At 45.4% G+C, this 22103-nt stretch overlaps 2 protein-coding genes across 4 annotated transcripts; one reads left to right on the top strand and one right to left on the bottom strand.

The window, feature by feature from the left end:
* Positions 1 to 541: 541 nt before the first annotated feature.
* SKA3 (spindle and kinetochore associated complex subunit 3) lies at positions 542 to 19444 on the bottom strand (the record flags this gene model as incomplete). Of its 3 annotated transcripts, none has more annotated exons than XM_081951667.1 (10): positions 18692 to 18842; positions 18200 to 18325; positions 17787 to 17851; positions 14576 to 14741; positions 13135 to 13477; positions 11520 to 11584; positions 4261 to 4436; positions 3946 to 4089; positions 3728 to 3849; positions 542 to 1491 (listed from the first exon to the last, which is right to left on the bottom strand). In XM_081951667.1, exons 2-10 carry the CDS (start codon positions 18297 to 18299, stop codon positions 1476 to 1478), a joined length of 1197 nt encoding a protein of 398 aa, XP_081807793.1. In that variant the 5' UTR covers positions 18300 to 18325; positions 18692 to 18842. The 3 variants fall into 3 exon arrangements, with proteins under 3 accessions (XP_081807793.1, XP_081807792.1, XP_081807794.1); XM_081951666.1 differs by lacking the exon at positions 18692 to 18842 and adding an exon at positions 19290 to 19444 and having other exon boundaries at positions 555 to 1491; XM_081951668.1 differs by lacking the exons at positions 542 to 1491; positions 18692 to 18842 and adding an exon at positions 19290 to 19444 and having other exon boundaries at positions 3724 to 3849.
* Positions 19445 to 19498: 54 nt separating this feature from the next.
* On the top strand, positions 19499 to 22103 carry MRPL57 (mitochondrial ribosomal protein L57). Its single transcript, XM_081951670.1, has 2 exons — positions 19499 to 19645; positions 21688 to 22103. The coding sequence occupies exon 2, from the start codon at positions 21690 to 21692 to the stop codon at positions 22002 to 22004; it is 315 nt and encodes a 104-aa protein (XP_081807796.1). The 5' UTR covers positions 19499 to 19645; positions 21688 to 21689; the 3' UTR covers positions 22005 to 22103.

Raw genomic sequence — 22103 nt, forward strand, 5'->3', positions numbered from 1 at the left:
GGACTTTTCTGTAGCAAGAAGGCACACTTTCTTTTTCAGCAGTGGAAGCAAGCAATGTAGTTTCCTTAGTAAAAAATCATTGCTGCTTATTCTGGAAGAGAAAAGCTACTTCCTATTTAACATATGAATTAACAGGCAATAGTGAAAATTCTGCCACTCTAAAGGAACAAACAGATTGTATAAAGTTGAAAAGTTGGGAGGACTGGAAGAAAAGGCAGAAAGAGCAAACTAGTGGGAGCACATGCAGTCAGGAGGTAGATTAAGACTAAAGGATGAGGGCAGAGAAAAATATAACTACCCTTAGATGGTTTCAAATCAATGTGGGATTGCCCATCTTCAGCAGTCCAAGGCTGCCTAATTCTTTCCTTTATACTTTCCCCTTGTTCCCCAATTGCTCCTGTGTCAACTTTTTATCTCAGCTTAACACTCCCCCTCCCTCAAATGTGTGAAAAACTCTATTTCCGAGATTCTAGGTTATCAACCATAAGTACAGTCTGCATGTCTAAAATGCCACATGTCATCATACCTCTTGCCAATCACATTAGAGTCTATATCTGAGAAGGTGATGCTAATTTTTAGTGTTCCATTTTGCTCTTCTATATCTAGGAAATGCAACTGTACTGGAAACTTTTTCCTAAAATGTTGAAACGGTTCTAAATTTCTCCTAGTATATTATTTTGACTGTAATCCTACTTTACTAATAATTCAAACATCTAATCACAAAATAGCTTCACAAAAGTGTTAATTTAATCCCTAATATATTTTCTGGAATTGATAAATGCTGGTGAAGCTATTTTCTGTTAACTTCTAATCATTTGCTTCTAACAGGTGATTAGAAGCAATTAATGTTTACTTACATAACATTTTCCTTAATAAGCATTAAGGATAGTTCTAGCAATTTAAAATATTCTGTTCTTTACTGGAGCATTAAAGTGCTAATATGTTTTAGTCAGGTATTAACTGGTTCTGTATCAAAGCTGCTATAATCTTTGGCTTCTGAGAAAACCCCTGGCTTTATTCAGGGCAGATAAAATAATGAACTCAGGAATAAAACACAAATACAGGTAGTTCTCAATTTACAACCACTTGTTTTGTGATAGTTCAAAGTTAACAGCACTGAAAAAGTTACTTATGACTGGTTTTCACATGACTATTGCAGAATTTCTCTGATCCCATGATCCAAATTCGGGCACTTGGCAACTGGCATATATTTGACAAGCAAAGTCAATGGGAGAAGCCAGATTTGCTTAACAACTGCATGATTCATTTAACAACTGCAGTGATTCAAGACAACATGCTTACACATAATTTAATCAACTGACCGCATATAAATGATATTTAGTTCTTTATTTTATTTTGATAATTTTTACAGGAGAGTAAAAATGATTGAATAGTTTAAAATGAAACAGTTATACTTGACAAAGTAAAGAACCCTTAGACAGGGTAGTCGAAAAAACTCAGATTTAATCTTCATTTCATCCAGAGTAATTTCTGCAAATGTAATAATGAAGCACATTTAGATTACAATCTTGTTTTATTATTTCAGTTATTAATATAGTTGTTTCAATAGATACAAACATTTATTTTACAAGATTCTCAATTAGGAGAATAGCATTCTATTTGTGTTTCCATTTCCAGAGTTAGCTTTAATGGGAAACTTATAGTTGTTTTTCACAACTTTTCATTCATTTCTTTCTAAAAAATTGAGAACTAGATTTCAATTTGTTTAAGAGCTGTAGTGGCACAGTGGTTAGAATGCAGTATTGTAGGCTATGCTGTCAGCTGCCACCAGTTATGCTGTTGCATTCTCACCGGCTCAAGGTTGACTCAACCTTTCATCCTTCCGAGGTCAGTAAAATGAGGACCCAGATTGTTGGATTGTTGGGCAATATGCTGACTTTGTAAACCACTTAGAGGGTTGAAAAGCGCTGTGAAGTGGTATATACGGTATTTTTCGGAGTATAAGACACTCCGAAGTATAAGACACACCTAGCTTGTGGGGAGGAAAACAAGAAAAAAAGGCTGAAAATGGGGTGTGCAGAGGCAAAAAATGAGATGCAGAGGCCGAAAATGGGGTGCGGGGAGGCGGTAATAGGAAACGGCAATCATTGTAGCCTGAAACATTTGATGGTCAAGAGGCCGAGCAAACCAACAATCAGCTGCTTGTGCTAATCAGGCTGTGCTGAAGCTGAAACTGGCTCTTTGCTGCAAGGAAGCACGTTGCTGGGAGGCAGAGGCCAATGGGTGGGGCTGACGGTGGGCGGGGCCACATTAAGGGAGTATAAGATACACCCAAATTTTCACCCTCTTTTAGGCTGAGAAAAAGTGTGTCTTATAGTCCAAAAAATACTGTAAATCTAAATGCTGTTGCTATTCATTCCTACATCTTACCCACTTTCTGCTTTCTTCAGTGCATGTTGCATATTTATAAGTAAAGTCAATCATATCAAAGGCTTGTTTGATCCAATATATTCTTGCATTAGCCAACCAAATGCCTATAAAATGCCTATATTACAAAATGGGATTTTTTGATTTTTTTGCCCAAAGAGCGTAACTTCACAAGTTTATATTATTCCATATTTTATATTTGGGGGGCCATTTCCCCACATTGGAAAGATTCCTCTGATGTTCTTTTCAGTCCTTTTATTTTAATCATCTCATCCTAATTTGCCATTATAGCTGACTCCCTTATATTTTACTTAGAGCATAGGTGTCAAACTCGTCACATTGCTGTCAGGTGACGTTTCACGTTTTTCCCTTTCACGGAGCTCAGTGGCCTCCATGTGACACATACAGCCCATGGGCTGCTAGCTTGACACCCCTGATTTAGAGCATACTAATTTATACACAGATTAATATTCGGCTCTTTAAAGGACTCAAGTGTTTAAATTTCATGTGAGAACTGCCCATTGTATTCCTATCTCCTACCTTTCTCCTTTCATAATCCTACCCACTGGCTAAAGTGGCAGGGCTTTCACATCCAAAGCATCCAGGAAGGATGAGTACTTTGATTCCTTCATAACAGGTCTCTCCCCCCCAGGAAATAATTGTATCATTTTTATTTGATTGACAAATGATGTTGGGAAAACATAAGCCACAAATTGATTTCCTGACCATAATGACTAATGTCAGGAAAGTGTGAAAATGGCTTGTTTAGTGGATCATTATAGGTAGTTAAAAGACAAAATATTCACTAAGATAACTCATTAAAAATACAATACATTATCCTTGGCTGTCATGCAAAAACAAAAAACACTTGGGTTAACTTATTTATAAGAAACAATGTTTCTTAGGATTTTTTGTGAAGCAGGTCAAACTAAACATTGTATATAAGGATATAGAGTACAACTTACACTATCAATGCCCATCTTTTTTTCCCTACCAAGATGGGATAAAAATTATTTGGGGAAAGGAAATGGTGGCAGAAAAATATCAGGCTAGCAAAGATTTTGGTTGGCCACTGTTTAAGGCAGTGTTTCTCAATCTTGGCAACTTGAAGATGTCTGGACTTCAACTCCCAGAATTCCCCAGCCAGCGAATGCTGGCTGGGGAATTCTGGGAGTTGAAGTCCGGACATCTTCAAGTTGTCAAGGTTGAGAAACACTGGTTTAAGGCAAAAGATAAAATGTCTCAATTGCATGAAAGTGCAAAAAACTCAAGTTTCAAAAACGGACAGTTTTTACAGTCACAAAATATAAGGGAAATGTACTTTTTGCTCAAATCTTACCTGTTTTCTTTGTTATCAGTACAAAGAAATCGCTTTTCTTCAAATTGTGAAGCATTTTTTTCTTTAGTTCCTTTCGTTGCTGACCTGGGTACTTCTATATTTGGATTGTACCGGGATAAAATCTAAAGTTTAAACAACAAGAGAGTTTGAAAAAAGGAGGTTTCCAATTTTGCTGATAAAATGTTAACTTTAATGCAAATTAATTTTGCACATCAAACCTGCATAAGATTCTTTGGAATTACAGTTATTTCAGGCGGTGGTAATGGTAAATTGAAGAGGTCCTCATATCCTGATGTTGCTGGAGGAGAAGGTTCTTCAGCACATTCCAGATATTTTTCTGAATCCAGGATAGGCTCAACATGCTAGGAAAAAAAAATAGTGCTGAAATTTTGAAACAGTTATATTTTTCAGAAAAAATCAAACAACTAATTCAAACAACCATTGAGATATTATTCTTGAGGCATACATACTATGGACTCAATATGAGACAGACATTTTATTAAGATTCCTAAAATTTAAGGCTCAATACTTACCATAGGTTGTATTTGCTTAGATTTTGTATCAAGTGGAGGTATATCTATTGTGTGTTTAGGAACATCCAAACGATTACTTTCTCGAGACTCTGATAAAACAGTGGTCTTTCTGTGGGGAATTTTCACTCCAGGTGTGCGGAACTCAGGTATAACAGGTGAAGCAAAAGACTCATTATCTGAAAAGGATTGATTCACATTGAAAACATGTTAGATTATGTAGAAAATGGATCAAAGGATTGGTTTGGGAAATATACCGTATTTTCCGGAGTATAAGACACACCAAGGTTTTGAAGAGGCAAATTCTCCTAGGCGCTGCTTGGAGTGTCCAAGCACGGGTTAACATCAGCTTGCTGCCCAAGGACTGAGTTCGAATTCTTGTAGCTCCGCCTCTTGCTCCCCTCAGAGGCTCAGTTTTAAAAACTCAGTCGCCCTACAGGACACAATTTGGGGAGATCCAGTCCTTGAGCAGCAGACTGGACCCTTTGGTTAGTGTAGTTAGCTCCTTTTGAGTAAAATAGTCAAGTTTAGTTAGCTCCTAGATAGAAGTTTGTTATTTTTCTGTATTTTTCTTGGATTTTCTTGCATTTTCGGCTTTTTGCAGTTTGAATTTGGCGCGCGAGCCAGGCTGCCTGGAGCGCGACTCGCTTCTCGCAGCGACGAGAGCAATCGCACCGGGGGGGGTTCGTTTGGCGGCTGCCAGCGAACAACGGGGGTGCAGGTAGGAAACTAGGACCCCAAGGGACAGCATTAGGCTGTTGCCTTTTCCCCCGGTGCCGCTCCAGGCGCGAAAACGCGAACGGCGGCCATTTTTAGTTTAAAAAATTTGGCGCGCTTTTTCTGCCGAGGCTTTTAGCCTCATCGCGTTGCCTGCGCTCTCTGCAGATCGCCGCAGTAGGGGTTGAAGAGGACCATCGCAGGGTCTCCTGACTGGGTCTCTTCCCCTCCAGACCTACAAGCGGCCGCAGGGGTTCTTTTGGTCATCTAGACCATTCACCCTTGCCTTCTTCAGCGCTGATCTGCTGGCTTCCGACCTCATCTCAGCCGGAGCCATTTTCCAGCCACCACTTGCCTACAGCAGGAGGATCCCAGAGATGCAAGCCTCAGATTCTCCAGCACCTCAGCCATCGGGAAGGATTCCCAACGCTATGGAGAAGCAAGTGGATCAGCAGGCTGGCCCACCAGCAGCTAAACGCAGCAGGACCAACCCTGCTGCTAAAGGTGAAGGGGTGGGATGCCCAGCTAAGGAGAAGGCTCCTAAAGGCAAGCAGGCTTCTAAGGCTGAGGAGAGACTAGCTGCTAGGAGGCAGAGGGCCCTTGAAAAGCAATTCCAGAAGGCCCAATCTGCCCAGCAGGCCCTTCCCCCAGCCCCTACTCCTGGGGAAGAAGGGATTCCTGTTCCATCCACCTCCCAGCAAGGGATACTTCCCCCCCTTCCAGGGGAAAGAGAGGAATTCGATTTTTCCCCTAATCCATCCAGGGCCTCCATGGGTTCCCCAGGCCATTCCCTGGCAGCAGATTCCCTTGATGAGGCAGACTCCCTGGCAGAGGAGGGGTCCTTCATCTATTCAATAACTGGGCCAGATACCCCTCAGGCCCACGACCTCCCCTTGCCCAAAAGCATGCAGGAGGTGGTGGCAGAGGCCATCTCTCGGGGTATCACTGATGGGATGATGCAGCTGGCATCTAAGCTTCCCTTTGCATCTGTAAATCCCAGTAAGGGGAAACCAGCTAGGGCACAAGGTCCCCCAGCTAGGGAGGCCTCACCTGATCCCTCGGGCATCAGCGAGGTTTCTGACTCAGAGGAGGTGGAGCGTGATGCTCCAGACCTCTCTGAGGATGAAAATTCCACTCCAGAGCCTCCCCCCTCTCTGGGACTTTTTAACTCTTCCATGTTTAGGGCTATTCTGACTAAGGCCCGGGCTGCAGGACCCCAGATGGGCCTTCCAGCCCCCAAGCCCAAACCTACCTCGGATCAGGCTTCCATGGAGACCATCGGTCCCCAGGACCCAGGGGCAGGGCTTTTCAACGAAGTTTCCCCCCCCCCCTTAGACTTGGTTCCAGCCCCTCAGCTGTTCCTAGACATTATCCAACGCCAATGGACCCAGCCTGGTTCCTTGGCAAATCCCAGCGGGAACGACAAGAGGCTATTTACCATGGAAGAGCCTCTGGAGGAGCTTCTAAAGCTCCCCCAGGTCGATGACCCCATCATGTCCCTTACCTCCAATTCGGCTCTACCTGCTGAATTACTGGAGGGGCTCAAGGCAGAGGACAAAAGGGCTGAATCGGCTTCTATCAAGACGCATATGGCCACTGCCTGGGCCATGAGAGCTTCTTCTGCCTCTTCCTACTTCGGGAGGGCAGCTCTCTTCTGGCTTCGCAAACTATTGGCCGGCCTACCGGCTGGGGACACTAAAATGAGGCAGAACGTAAATAAAATCATAGCAGCCATAGAATATTCTGCTGATGCTTCACTTAGCGCCACTAAGTTTTCCTCCAGGGCATTAGCCGCCAATGTGACCTCACGTCGCCTACTGTGGCTCCGCCACTGGCAGGCTGATGTCAAGGCAAAGTGGAAGCTGGCTTCCGCTCCCTTTAAGGGTGGGAAACTTTTTGGGGAGGCCTTGGATTCCTTTCTGATTGAATCCAAGGATAAACGCAAGATACTCCCAGCCATGACCAAGAAACCTGAACGCAAGGGCCAGCCCTTTCGGAAGGGTTCCTTTCGGGGCTCCGAGCCTTCCACCTCCTCAGGTGGTCCAGGCCGTCCCTTTCCCCAGTCACAGGAACGTCCCCAGGACAGGTCTTTCTACAGGGATAGAAATAGACAACAGGGCTACCGTAAACCTTCCCGAGGGGGGTTCTCCAACCGCCCCTTCAGGAAATCCAAGTGACAGTCACAGGGACCCTCCCATAGGCGGCCGTCTCCAACTCTATGCCGCCCAGTGGGAGGAGACCACGACGGACGTGTGGATCCTCAACACGATCCGTCACGGCCTGACCCTGGACTTCCTTTCCCCCCCCCCCAAGATCCCGGGTTCGCTGCCCCACTCCCAGGTCACCTCACAAGCTCCAACTAATGAGGGCGGAGATAGACCACCTTTTAGAGATAGCGGCCATAGAAAGGGTACCCGAGGGTCAGGAGGGCACAGGCTTCTATTCCATCCTGTTCCTAGTCCCCAAGCCATCGGGAGGGGTGCGGGCAATCTTGGACCTCAAGCGACTCAACAGGCATCTAGAATACAAGCGTTTCAAGATGCAGTCCCTGCAGACCATCCTGGGTTGCATCAGGCAGAGAGACCTCTTGACTTCGATAGACCTGAAGGAGGCGTACCTGCACATTCCGATTCACCCGGCGCATCGCAGGTTCCTGAGGTTCCAGTTTGCCAACCAGCATTTCCAGTACAGAGCCCTTCCCTTCGGACTCTCGTCAGCCCCACGCACCTTCACCAAGCTGCTGGCCGCCATCGCAGCTCACCTACGCTCAATTCCAGTGAGGCTGGAGTGCTACCTGGACGACATCTTGATCCACTCGTCATCCAGGGATCAGGCGCAACAAGACCTCAACACCACCATTCAGGTCTTGCAACAGCACGGCTTCTCGGTCAACCTGGCCAAGAGCCATCTCAACCCGACCCACAGGATCCAGCATCTCGGCACCATCATCGACTCGGAGTCCTGCAAGGTCTTCCTCACACAAGAGAGAGTGGACAGCATCAGGTCCCTCGTGCGGAGGATCCGGTCCACCAGGTCAGCAACGGTAGTTTCCCTCTCGCAACTGCTAGGGAAGCTGGTGTCCTGCATTTCGGTGGTCCCGTGGGCACGCCTCCACGCGAGGAATCTCCAGTGGTTCCTGCTGCCCCTCCAGAGACGCATGGCCAGCAACTCCAAGAGGGTGATACGTCTTCCTCCCAAGGTAATCCGTTCCCTCCGATGGTGGCAGTCGGACGCTCTCCTAAAGGGTTCCTATTTCAAGGAGCCGAGGCGCCTGGTCATCACGACAGATGCCAGCCTCTTCGGGTGGGGGGCACACCTTCAGAACCAGGTGATCCAGGGCAGATGGTCTCCAGCGGAGCTCGCCCACAACATAAACTGGCTAGAGCTCCGGGCTGCCAGACTGGCCCTGAAGCATTTCCTCCAGCTGATCAGGGACAAGGATGTGCTGATCCTGACCGACAACATCGCCACGAAAGCGTGCATCAATCATCAGGGCGGCACACGATCCCTTGCTCTGATGAAGGAGGCGGAATCCCTGGGTCGGTGGGCGGAACGACACCTCAGGTCTCTGCGGGCAGACCACATCTCGGGAGAGGACAACGCGACTGCAGACTGGCTCAGCAGATCCACCATCCAGAACGCGGAGTGGCGCCTTCACCCAGATCTGTTTCATCAGTTGTCTCTGCGATTCGGCCTTCCAGTTGTCGACCTCTTCGCGTCTCCGGCCAACGCCCAGCTACCCAGGTACTTCACGAGGTTCCAGTGCCCAGGGGCGGAAGGCACGGACGCTCTTCGTTCTCCCTGGCCTCCGGGTCTGCTGTATGCCTTCCCGCCCCTGCCGCTAATCCCACAGGTCATTGGGAAGATCCTGACAGAGGGAGCGGAGGTACTGCTGGTAGCTCCTCACTGGCCGAGGAGATCCTGGTTCGCCGACCTGGTCAGTCTCTCAGTGTCTCGTCCCTGGCGCATTCCTCAGGACCGCATCTCCCTCAGCCAAGGGGCCATCCATCACCCGGAACCCCAGTGGCTGAAACTTGCCGTGTGGCACTTGAAGGGGAGATCCTGAGGCTCAGCGCATACTCGGAGAAGGTGATCCGCACCATCCAGGCATCCAAACGTCCATCAACGATTAGAATCTATGAAGCTACCTGGTCGGCCTTCTCTCGCTGGTGCCTTCATCACCAGATCTCTGCCACTTCTGCCACCGTTCCCCAAGTGCTGGACTTTTTGCAGGACGGCCTTGACAGGGGTCTGGCACCAAACACTCTCAAATGCCAGACTGCCGCCTTGGCCTCCACCCTGTCTACTGAGTCGCACCTGTCCCTCAGCAAACACCCGCAGGTGCGCAATTTCCTCAAAGGAGCCACCAATCTGGCTCCTCCTACCATCCACAGGTATCCCACCTGGGACTTGTCCGTGGTGCTACGTTCTCTGTCCGGGCCACCATTTGAACCCCTTCGGACAGTTGGACTACGCCACCTGACCCTCAAGACGACGTTCCTCATTGCCATCACTTTGGCACGCCGGATCTCTGAACTGGCGGCCTTGTCAGTCAGAGAGGACCTTTGCGTCATCCACTCCGACAGAGTGATATTACGTCTGGACCCGGCATTCGTACCAAAGATCAACAGCGTTTTCCACCGCTCGCAGGAAGTGATCCTCCCGGACTTCTGTCCGCATCCCAAGCACTCCAAGGAACGTGAGTGGCATAAGCTGGACGTCCGCCGTGCCCTGCGGATCTACATGAAAAGAACAGCTCCTTTCCGCAAGTCGGAGGCCCTCTTTGTGTCGTTTCAACCTGCCACCATGGGCAAGAAGGTCACCCGCTACAGTAGGGTGCTGGATAAGGGCGTGCATCCAGCTGGCCTACGAACATCAGGGCAGGCCGGCGCCTCCTCGTATCACCGCACACTCAACAAGAAGTGCTGCCACATCGGCCGCATGGGCCACCCAAGCATCCATCGAGGACATCTGCTGGGCTGCTACGTGGTCAGGCCCGTCACCGTTTGTCAAGCACTATAGACTGGACACTTTTGCCTCGGCTGAGGCAGCCTTCGGGAGAAGAATTCTGCAGAGGGTTGTGGCTAGCCCCGCGCCCGTGAACAGTTCTTCCCTCCCTGGGGGATCATAGCTTTGGCATGGCCCGTGCTTGGACACTCCAAGCAGCGCCTAGGAGAATGACCGTTGTCTTACCTGAATGGTCTTTCTCTAGGCGCTGCGGGAGTGTCCAACCCCACCCTATCAGGGGTCGCGGGGTAGTTTCTTCATTGGACTGGACTATTGCATTGACAGTTCCTTTGGACACTCCTTCGTTTTTTAAAACTGAGCCTCTGAGGGGAGCAAGAGGCGGAGCTACAAGAATTCGAACTCAGTCCTTGGGCAGCAAGCTGATGTTAACCCGTGCTTGGACACTCCCGCAGCGCCTAGAGAAAGACCATTCAGGTAAGACAACGGTCATTTTAAAAAAAGTAGGTAGGTAGATAGGGGGATAGAGAGGGAGAGAAAGAGAGAAATACAGTAGGTAGGTAGGGAGAGAAAGAGAGGGTGTAGATAGGTAGGTAGAGGGATAGAGAGAGAGAAATATAGTAGGGAGGGAGGGAGAGAGAGAGTAGGTAGGTAGATAGAGGGAGGGAGAGAGAAATACAGTAGATAGGAAGAGGGAGTGAGTAGGTAGGTGGGAGAGAAAGAGGGTGTAGATAGAGGGATAGAGAGAAATAGAGAAATACAGTAGGTAGGTAGGTAGAGAGAGAGGTAGGTAGGTAGGTAGATAGAGGTATAGCCTTGAGGGGGCTTGCAGAGTGCTATTGGGAGTGGGAGGCAAAAACGAGCAAAAAAAGGCCTGTTTTTCACAAAAACGGCTCCATTTTTTGTCAAAAAAATTGCATGCATAGCCTTATGGAGGCTTATAGAGTGCTCCTAGGGGCTGGGGGGGGGCAAAACGGTCCATTTTCTGCTCATTTCTGCCCTCCCCAGTCCCCAGCTCTCTGAAAGCCTCCATAAGGATATGCACAGCCATTTTGGTGAAGGGGAGGGGCTTCGGAAGGCAAAAAATGCTGTATTTGATGTATAAGACGCACCCAGATTTTCAGCTTCTTTTCTGAGGAAAAGAGGTCCGTCTTATACTCTGAAAAATACGGTATTTGCACAAAAAGGGAAGGCTTATTTAGCAGGATCAGAAGAGAGCAGGGGACAGTTATCTTCAACCATTTTATGAAAATTTGTGATTCCTGATTGTTCTCTTTTCCCCCTTTCACCCAGAATCTATTTGGAGATATCTGGGTGGGGTGGGGGCGTAGGAAAAGTGTCCCTGAATACTAGGGCCATGCTGCAGGAAGAGATCTTGAGTTTAGAGGGCTTAGCAGAAGCAAGTCCAGAAACTCTGCAGGATTTTCCTTCACAACAAGAGTTTTTTCATCAAATCCCAAATGTTGGATGAAATACATTAAGGCACTTTTTCTCAATCTTGACATCCTCAAGATAATTCCCAAGACTTCACTTAGGAATACAAGATGTCCTGGAAGTTATTTGACATACACAAGACTTACCACATGCTTCATTTGATTGCCTGAGCGCTGACAGATTCTGATTTAATGCCATCGCCCCTGCTGATCTGGTCGAGTTATTAGCAAAAGAAAAAAATATGTTATTATTTAAATGAAAGTACAGCCAATATATATCAAACCTTTCCCAACTATCGGAAAGGTGCTTTTTTTAAAAAGAGGAAACTGGTTTTTCTTTTTGCTTCGTTTCTCATCCAAGAAGCTTCTTCTGCTCTGACTGAATGGTAGGGAATGGAAGGATTTATACAAATCCTTCAGGACTAGATTCAGCAGTCCTTCTGCATTAAAAAGACAAAGGTCATTCTTTTGAAGACAGCAAAGCCCACATTTTGGACAGAGAGGACCACTGGTTTGAAAGGGGGATCAAGGAGGCCATCTATGTCAAAACTGAACAGCCCTCTCTCAACAGAGGGGGAGGGATACGACATCATCTATCTCCTGTCTATAATGCAGTCCCAAGAAAGTTCCATACCCATTTGCACCACTCAGGCGACCCTGATGGCACAGATAAACCTCCAGGCAACCTTAACAACCCCGCTAAAAGAATGCTAATGTCCAGCTGTCTGCGTGGAGTATAAATCCTTCTATTCCCCAGAGCAGTCAGAGCTGAAGAAACTTCCTGGATGAGAAGCAAAACGTCTTCAAAGAAAAACCAGAAAGTCCAGTTACCTCTTGGGGAAAAAAAGCATCCTTGGCACAACCATGCCCTAGATGACTGAGAATCTCCATAGACACTTTCCCAACTATATACACAAAGATAGCTCAGTTTTGATTTCCAGTGGATTTGTGCTTCCCTACAAGGCCATGGCTTGCAAGCTAGGGATTTTTCCAGGCTTACAGCTCTTCTATGAACAGCAGGAAAGGAGCTGGAGGCTTTGGCCAAGAGGCCCTTTGCAATATAATGGTCAATTTTAGTACAGAAAGCTTTGCTCACATCACAACAGCTTTGTTGTTACCTCTCGTTTACTGCAACTGATCAACCTAGGGCTGCCGTAGAAGACATTTTGGAAGTGGCAAGAGGATTGACCATATGCAGGGCCCAAATTGTTCTGGTCCACTCATGCAATATTACCGTTTTGAGAATTGCACTGGCTGCCTGTTAGCTTCCAAGTACATTTCAGTATGCTAGTTACTACCTTTAAAGACCAATATGGCTTAGCGCTTGTACATATACAAGATTGCCTTCTCTGGATTGAATTTGCCCTTTATGCGAGATATAGGGAGTCCTGCTTAAAGGGATCCTGAGCTTGCATTTTTCAGGGATGTTGTACCTCAGAGACCATCCCCTCCCTATTAGTTTTGAAGATCCATGAAAATATGACTCTTCAGAAAAGTATTTGGACATGTTTGAACATTTCACATGCATGATTCCTGCATTGAGATACATCATGGCCTTCTTGTTTATGCCCCTGTCTCTCTATATTTCAATATTATGTTAAAAGCTGCTTGGAATATTCAGAGATGGGGCAGCAGAAATGATACATGTATGTAAGAAGATAATAAAAAATAGTAGTCTTATTACTCCAGTCATAAAAGATACAAGACGACAGAAAACGATAATCATTATATGTTTGTAACGATTTCCAGGTATACCACTTACCTATTTTTTCTTGCTTTATTAAGCAAAAAGATTGTTTGGTCATCCATTAAATTTGTGGTTTCATCATTTACAGACAGATCACGCTCGTGGATATTGAAATATTCTATTTTGGGTAACAAGTATTCAGATTTATCCGCTTTCATCTCTTCGTTCTGGCTATGTGGAATGTGTACTGTGTCTGAAGAACTTGGAAAGGCATATTTTGAAAGCCCAAAATCTGAAAGTTGAGGAGTTCCCAGGACACTATGAGCTCCAGATGATTTTTGAGGAAAATCAAGAGGTTTGGGCTCTCTTTGATCAGGTAAAGCTGATCCAGCGTTGAGTTCATCATCAACCTTTATGGCTTTAAAAAGAGAATTGTTTCACTGAATCTGGCGATAAGGCATACCAAAAGTCAAGAAATTTGGATGCTTTTTTTCTGTATAAATAGTGCCCTTCTATCACTATCATTGCTTGCTCTGTAACCAAGGTTTGCTAACCCTACAAGATTTCACCAATAAATCAAGCATTTTAACCAGGGCTTTTTGAATAAGTAATAGTGATCTGATTTATATATATATATATAAAAGTGACTAATTCTGAAGCCAAAGCATATTATGTCTTGGCAATGTATATATTCAAAAAGTATAGGAGGATCATTTTTTAAATCATCAAAATTTAAAAAACTGACAAAGAACTATGAAATCACTTTTTAAACAAATACTTACTTTGAATGCAATATAATGTAAATCATGAACCTTTTAATCAAGAGGTTCCTTGTTTAATATTGTGAGGCATCAGACTGCTTATATCATTATGCCAATAGTTTTTATTTCATGATATGTCCTGTACTTAGTTATAAGAGAATAAAAAATTCTGAACTATTACTGTGATTGTAAATTCTCCATCACATCCCCACTATATAAACACAACGGGGAGATGGAAAATCTTGCTAATCTGACTTAGTTTAAAGAATTATGGGTTATACCAGAATGCCATGGAAATGGGAATAAGAAGCTACATAAAGATGACCTTTTTTTTTACAGAACTCGGGCCAGTAAACTTTGCATCATAGGAAAGTTGGCAAAAAATTAAAATAAATTGAGCATATAGTTTTTTTAGTACATAAGCCAGGGGTGTCCAAACTTGGGAACTTTAAGACTTGTGGACTTCAACTCCCAGAATTCCCCAGCCAGCAGAGCTTTAAGTCCACAAGTCTTAAAGTTCCCAAGTTTGGACACCCCTGACATAAGCATAGTATAGAAATTTTTAAACTTTTGACTTAAGCGGTGCTAAAGCTAGAAGCAATGTCAAGATCAGATGTTCAAGGCTGTGGAAGAAAAGTGATATTTAGGCTTTGCCAAGCTGAAGTCTCTATCCTTTTTAATATTAGTAATGCATACAGAAATAAATTGTAGAGTATATTAAAACCCCAAATATTCTAGATTGAGGGGGAAATTACCTTCATTCTTGCCAATAAGTGGCTTGTAACCATATTTCTGAAAGAAATCTCGTATTTTTTCAAGATTGGTTGCATTTCTCTTCATCAGAACTTTGCTGGCCTTTATGAAGTCGTATGTGGCATCTCTTTCCGAAGAACTTGTACGTAGAATATTATCAGCATCAGCCTATGATTTGTTTTTAATTTGAGTTAGGACTGATGATTATAAAGTAATAAACATCAATAGTCAATGCATATGTGTGTGTTAGCAAGCTACATGTCAGGTTTAGCATAAAAGCTGTTTATTACACAGAAGCAGCAACAAAATTTCTTAGGTTTTTCATTTTAATAAAAACATAGTTTATTTAAAAAAATGTCTAGTTATGACTTCATGCTATCCAAACCTACCTGTGTTTTTAAAGAATACGGCTATCATCTCCTAATAGAAGAGCTTAGGATTGGTGGGTTCTCTGGAAATATTACACATTTACCATGGAAAGTTTCAGGAGGCATGTTTCTGTCTTGGGGAATATGAAATACTATCATGGGATACAACCTAATACAGAGAAAGGGCGTTGGTACTTACCTGATATGCCTCTTCTCATAGTGGGGGAGGAATATCCAGGATGGGTTGACCTTGTCCTCTCATTGATTGGGATGAGTCAGATAAACTCTTTGGGCCACGCTCTGGTCACCAGGTACCACCCAGTTAACGGCAAAGAACCTTATCCAACTCGCTGTGTCATCCACTCCAGACTTTATCTTAGTTTCAACCTTTATTTCTTCAACAGAACAGCTCCACCATCAAACATAACACTCATGTTACATAACCATATCAGGGAGGGGCTGGATACTCCTCCCCCACTATGAGAAGAGGCATATCAGGTAAGTACCAATGCCCTTTCTCCATAGTGAGGGAAGGAGTATCCAGGATGGGACGTACCAAAGCTTACACGTCCCTAGGGAGGGTTACCCATGTTAAGAGCTCGCACAAACCTTATGCCTGGTGAGGCGTCACCTCCGCCCTGTGCACAGCCTGCAACACCCTACGCCCGAATGAAGCCTCTGCAGAGGTTCCTCGCGAATGGTGAGGGGAAAGACCACGTAGCTGCCCTACAGATCTCAGTCAATGAGGCCTGGGTGGCCCAGGCTGTTGAGGTGGCCGCGCTTCATGTGGAATGCGCTGTAATAGAGGTCGGTGTTTGCAGACCCGTGCTTGGTAGGCAGTAACAATACAGGCTCATTAACCACCTGCCTATGGTGGTGGATGTCACCTTGTTCCCCAGGGATCCTGGCTGGAAAGAGACAAACAGGGCTTCAGACTTCCTGTTTGGACGGGTTCTTCTGAGGTAAATCTTCAGAGCCCTCCTTACGTCTAGGGTGTGCCACTTCCTCTCTAATGGGTGAGAGGGGTCCGAAGAAGGTCTTGTCCGTGGAAGTGGGTATGGGGCCTGCTGTGGGAGAGGCCCATTGCCACTTGATCATGTCTAGGAAAGACTTGGGTGTGGGCACTGTGTCTGCCTCAATGGCCTGCTCCTCAAAAATGTTTTCCACTAAAAACCCCTGGGGTTGTACCGGGGCTTCTGTTGGCCTGTTTCCAAGCTTGGCAGATGTCTTGGCCTTGAACAGAAGGGATTTGTACAAAGAGGGTTGGAACAATCCAGAGAAGGTAGGTTTGGGAGGTGGCATGCCTTCGTCCTCAGAGAGTCGATCCTCTCTGATTTCGCCTTCTTCGGAATCTGAATCGCTGTCCTCCTGGGAGGAGGCAGGTGATTCTGGAAAATCTTCCTCCTGAGTCTCTAGCCCTTCAGAGACCCTAGGCACGGGGGCTGCCTGGGTCTGCATCCGTGGCTGCTGAAAGCTTGCTGCCATGCACTGCTAGAAGGCCCGCATCATCATATCCTGGAAGTTGGGCATCCCTGATATGGGTGGTATTCCCGCCCCTGTGCCAGCAGGTGTGGATGGGAAGGGCTGTGGAGAGGGTCTCGCTGCTGTGGGGGTGATTGCCATCCTTGTGCAGCCTCCCAGATGCCCGAAGTATCAAAGGGAATCCTCACCTGTGGGGGGCGGGGGGTTCCCCATCTGCAGTCCTGCCAGGAGAAAGAATCCTTGGAAATCCTTCCCCAGGTTTCTGGCCAGGGGGTAGCCCTCTTGCTGCTGGCCTTGTGGCAAATGCGCTCCAAGTCTTGGTGCCTCCGCCTTTCGTATTTGGAGCCAGACTTTGGGGGCTTCGAGCTGCAGCTTGCCTCTTTGGCCCCCCTGGAGGAGACTGCTTTCTCTTTGTTTTGCCTCCTCCTCTTCCCTTAGCAGCCTCTGTAGCAGTCTCTGACCTGGTTAGCTGCTCCTCTGCTCCTCCGGTGGGGCTGCTGGCTGCTGGGCTGGAGGCTTGAGTCCTGCCAGCATCCTCCGTGCTGCTGGGTGCCACCATCTTGGATCATGTGGTTCCACCGGCTCCAAATTCAAAAGGTTCCTCTCCCTGGGAACACGTGGAAGCGGCTTGTGCCTTTGGGGATGCCGCGCGGCTTTCGCTGCCACTGGAGAGCACTCTCTCTCGCTTCCTCCGCGCTCTCCCGAGCTTTGCGAGCTCCTGCGGGCCACTATCTCTCTTCGGTATTTGCAGGCAGGTGTGGGCGCTCCACTGCATTTAAAAACGCTGCGGTTCGCCGCTCGACCCCCGGGGGGGGAAGCGGTGGAACGCTCCGGCGCCGGCTGAGCCTCTCCGACGTGACTGCCTTCCCGGGGCTTCCAGGGGAGCTTCCCCTCACCCACAGTCGTGATTAGTGCCCTAGGTCTCTCTTTATGATCTGGGCTGCGCTTTGCCCTGAAGGGCTTGCTGCACGTGCTCTCTCTCTCTCCTCCCAGCCACTCAGCCAAGAGCCAGTTACTCACTCAGGCAGGGAGGCAGCAAATGCAATCAAGTTAACAGTGACTTCAATCCTTTCTTTAAAATTATCCAGGAGTTTGGGATGATCACAGCCACCAGCTGAGGGGCTGAGCCGATAACTGGGTGGTACCTGATGACCAGGGCGTGGCCCAAAGAGCTTATCTGACTCAGCCCAATCAATGAGAGGACAAGGTCAACCCATCCTGGATACTTCCCCCCTCACTATGGAAAAGGCAACTTTCACACATATTAATTTTCCACTTTAAACACATTTAATATAAAAGCGAGGAAGTTCTAGAAAAGCAGTTTGAAGGTGAAGAGAATTAAGAGAAGCAGGTCATTATCTACCTTTAGTGTTCTCGCTTCAGAATACAGTTCATGTAGATATCTCATTGGAGAATCATCTTCAAATTCTTCAAAACATTTGAAAATAATCACAAGCAAAATCTTTAGAAAATCATATACAGCCATGTACATTAATGTTTGTTATTTAAAAAATGAAATGTTCTAACCATATCAGAAATTAGCATTGGTTGGGAGTCCTAGCAACATCAGTATGAGCTTCAGAATGAATGCAAATTAAATATATATTTCTTCTGAATTGAATCAGAAACACAATAATGTTCTAGTTAATATCTCAAATGCAGAATGACACTGTGCCCAAATTTACATACTGTGTTGTTTAAAACAAAATGCAAGTTGTTTGGTTTTGTCTTAGCATAAGCTTTCTGAAGCAAAGCAATTATTTACTACATTCTCACCTTCATCTTCCAGTAAAATTTGCTTAAACTGCTCAGCCTGCTTCTCCAAAGTGACTGCCAAAGTTCGCAGTTTGTTGAAGAATGTTCCTGTTACATCCATACTGAAGAAAAGCTAACAGGTTGTTTCTAAGAGGAATTTCAGAAAGAATATGAAAGTTTTCAACTTTTCAACATGTTAAAACACATTTAAAAGATTTTGAAAAAATACTATAGCTTAGAAATAGTTGAAACAACCTTTCCATACATAGGCAGATTTATTTAAAAGGGCACAGTTGATACAGTAGCACATATATTTATTATCTAATTCTAGATGTTCTCCCTCTATGTTGCATTTCTATTGTGGAGACACCCTTTTCCTCCCAAGCCCTAAACAAATCACCATGTATTCAGAAAAGATTAAAGGGCTCTCCCACAAAGCATCAGTATTAGGTTTGACTGCTGTGATGTGCTCTCCATAGGGCTGCCCTTGAAAAACCTGTCAAAAAACTTTACCTGGTCTAGAATAGAGCAGTGCAGGCAGAAAGATGTAGTGTGGTCAGTTGGCTTTGGATGCAATTCAGGATGAAGGTTATTATAAAGTCTTATCTTGCATCAAGTTAGGATATTTGAGGGATCACCAATTTCCCAAGGGACCTGAAGGACAGACAAGGAATAATGCAGGGGTGTCCAAACTTGGGAACTTTAAGACTTGTGGACTTCAACTCCCAGAATTCCCCAGCCTGGGAATTCTGGGAGTTGAAGTCCACAAGTCTTAAAGTTCCCAAGTTTGGACACTCCTGGAATAATGGATGGAACCGGAACAAGGACAAATTCAACCTAGAAATTTCGGACAGTCGGTTGAAAAATCAACCCATGGAACAGAAGTTGCCTTCGGAAGTTGTGGGAGCTTCATCAATGGAGGCTTTCAAGAAGAGATTGGACTGGCATTTGGCAGAAATGGTGTAGGGTCTCCTGCTTGAGTAGGGGGTTGGACTAGATGACCTATGAGGTCCCTTCCAACTCTGTTAATCTGTTAAAATCAGTTTTCGGGAGCCCAAACAGCCTCGCCTCCTCCCTCAAGACAGAGGTACTTGAAGCCTTCCCTGAATACCTCCGGCCATTCGCAGGAGCCGCCGAAATGCGGGAGGAACACGACTCCTCAGCTCGCCAAGACGACCGCCGCTCTTTCGCCTCAGGACGGCCGCGGGCAACTTCTTTCCTTTCGCGGCCTTTTGAATTCCCCGGGACGGCGGGCGCCGATTGGCCCACTCCGGCTCTGCCCCGCCTCCTTAAATGCAACCGCGTGACGTAGGCAAGCGTCATTTAGCCAGTTCGCATTTACCTCCCCCCGGCTTTTGATTCGGCACTCTCGCGAGAGACGAGACTTGAGGGTCGTGGAGCGCAGCGGCCTTCGGTTTGGCTCGACCCGGATCGCTCGTGGCGAGGAGGGTTTATCGACGAGGCCCGGTGAGTTGGGAAAGGCCGGGTTAGGGGCCATGAGGCGGCGAGGGAACCTGCGGCGGCCCGTTGCCTCATAAACGAGGGCGACGCTTGTAGGTCAGCCATAAGAATCATTGTGGGTGGAGGTCGCCGCCGGCCGTTACGCTGCGAGAGAGGCGGCTGTTTTCTGCAGAAGCTGCTTCAACACCCGGGCAGTGCAATTGGGGAGGTGACGAGAGCAGTTCTTCTCAACCTTGGCTACTTAAAAATAGGTGGACTTCAACTCCCAGAATTCCCCAGATGGAATTTGCCAAGGTCGGGGCGGAAAAAAGGAGATTTGCTGGCTGGGGAATTCTGGGAGCTGAAGTCCTCCAGACTTAAAAGTGGCCAAGATTGGAGACACCTGGGTTAGAGAATAAAAAAGGAAATTGGAAATAAAAGGAGTGGGGGAAAAAAAGGTTAAAAGAAGAACAGCAAATATATCAAGATAGAAATGAGAATAAAATGATAATTGTTAGCATGAGGAGAATAACTATGCTTAATGTGACAATGGTATTTTTGTTGGAAAATATGTTGATTTGGGAAAGGAAGAGCATTACAATGTTTAATTGCTCAATGTATTAATAATTCGTGGAAGGATGTTGCACAGAAATATTGGTACTCAGACCACACACTGCTTAAGGAAAGAGGGAGTGTTTGTATTTAAAATTTGGAAAAATAAATAAAAAACTTGAAAATGAAAAAAAAAATTGGAGTACAACATGAATTATATTTATATCCGCAATGGGGAAGGCAGATTCTGTAACAGAATAGCAGAGTTGGAAGGGACCTTGGAGGTCTTCTAGTCCAACCCCTGCTCAAGCAGGAGACCCCATGCTCTATATATCAAGTGGCTGCCAGTCTTTTCTTAAAAACCTCCAGTGACCCAAAACTTCTGGTTAATTCTTCCCACTGTGAGGAAATTTCTCCCTATTTCTAGGATGATTTTCTTCTTGCTTCATCCATTGCTTTTTGTTCTGCCTTCAGGTGCTTTGGAAAATAGGTTGACCCTCTCCTTTGTGGCAGCCCCCCAAATATTGGAACACTGCGATCATGTCCCCCCTAGTCCTTCTTTTCTCTAGACTGGCTATACCCCAGTTCTTTGTATGTTTCGCCTCCAAGCCCCTAATCATCTTTGTTGCTCTTCTCTGGACTCTTTCTAAAGTCTCAACTTTTTAATAACGTGACCAAAACTGGATGCAGTATTCTAGGTGTGATCTTATGAAGTTTTTATTAATGCAGCCTAGGATTGTATTTGCTTTTTTAGCTTGGACTCCCAAGATCCCTCTCACAGTTACTGCTATTGAGCCAGGTTTCACCTAATCTATATAGCAGGGCTGTCAAACTCATGGGCCAGATGCGTCATGCGCTGGCCAGGCTCATGCCCAGTTTAGCGAAGGAAAAAAGTCCCAATATATCATGTCACACCGCTGTGAGTTTGACACCCTTGCTGTAAATTCCAGTGGTAACTTTTATTGCAATGCAAATTGCCAAATATTAATCCAAATAATTAAAATACCTGTATCTTTCATAGCAGTACACCAATTGGCATCAGTCTGCAAATTTCTTTAAGGTGCCATTCCTGTTCATTTCATGAAAGCAATTGATCTAATTTTCTTTTCTTTCAAGGAGCCCTTTAGTTTGGGTATTGCTAGAGATATAATAGTTCATTAAAAGAACCTTGAAAAAGTGAGCTTTTCCCCCTTGCCCTTTTATTCTTGAAAAAAATGAAAATATTTCATTTGTTTTTATGTTGTTCCAGAATCTGGCAAAAACCTTGATTTTCCAAAAGACCTTTGGAGATTAGCTGTCGAGCCACAAATGCCTATGTTATTCTAATACATTATTAGGGATTTGTATTATGATATTCTTAATTTCTGTAAATAATCTGGAACGTCTCCAAATTGAGGGCACAAATTATTTAAATGAAATATAAAAATTAATTCTGTTCTTTGCTAACGTAAGTAACATTGACTTAGAATGTTTATACACTTAATATTTCAAATAGTTAACATTTCTTCTTTTTACAGGCATGTTTCTGACTCGAGTATTGTTTGGAAAAAGAATTCCTGGAAAACAATGGATTGGTAAACACAGACGGCCAAGATTCATTACTCCTTTAATGAAGGCAAATATGATTAAGAGACTTGAAATTGAAGCTGAAAATGAATATTGGCTAAGTTGTCCATATATGACAAAAGAGCAGGAGTATCGCCACGATGAAGAAAATGTATTTGCGTTAAAGCAGCAAAGAATAGCTGAAGAGAGAGCAAAGTTTCTTGAACACAAGTATGTTTCAGAAAATCTGAAACACCTTAATGTGACCAAGAGATGGGCAGGTTCCTGATCTGTGTCCTTTGCCTTTCTAACGGATTTTATGGATTCAGTGGGCTTGCTTTTAGTGGCAATTAAAGTCATAAAATAAATATATTCTTGTTTTCAACCA

This window comes from Natrix helvetica (assembly GCF_964273705.1).
Source record: "Natrix helvetica genome assembly, chromosome: 4".
Taxonomy (NCBI): Eukaryota; Metazoa; Chordata; class Lepidosauria; order Squamata; family Natricidae; genus Natrix; species Natrix helvetica.

Bases quoted from the DNA above. Each gene is read 5' to 3' on its own strand.
- MRPL57 (XM_081951670.1), top strand. From the start codon at position 21,690: ATGTTTCTGACTCGAGTATTGTTTGGAAAAAGAATTCCTGGAAAACAA.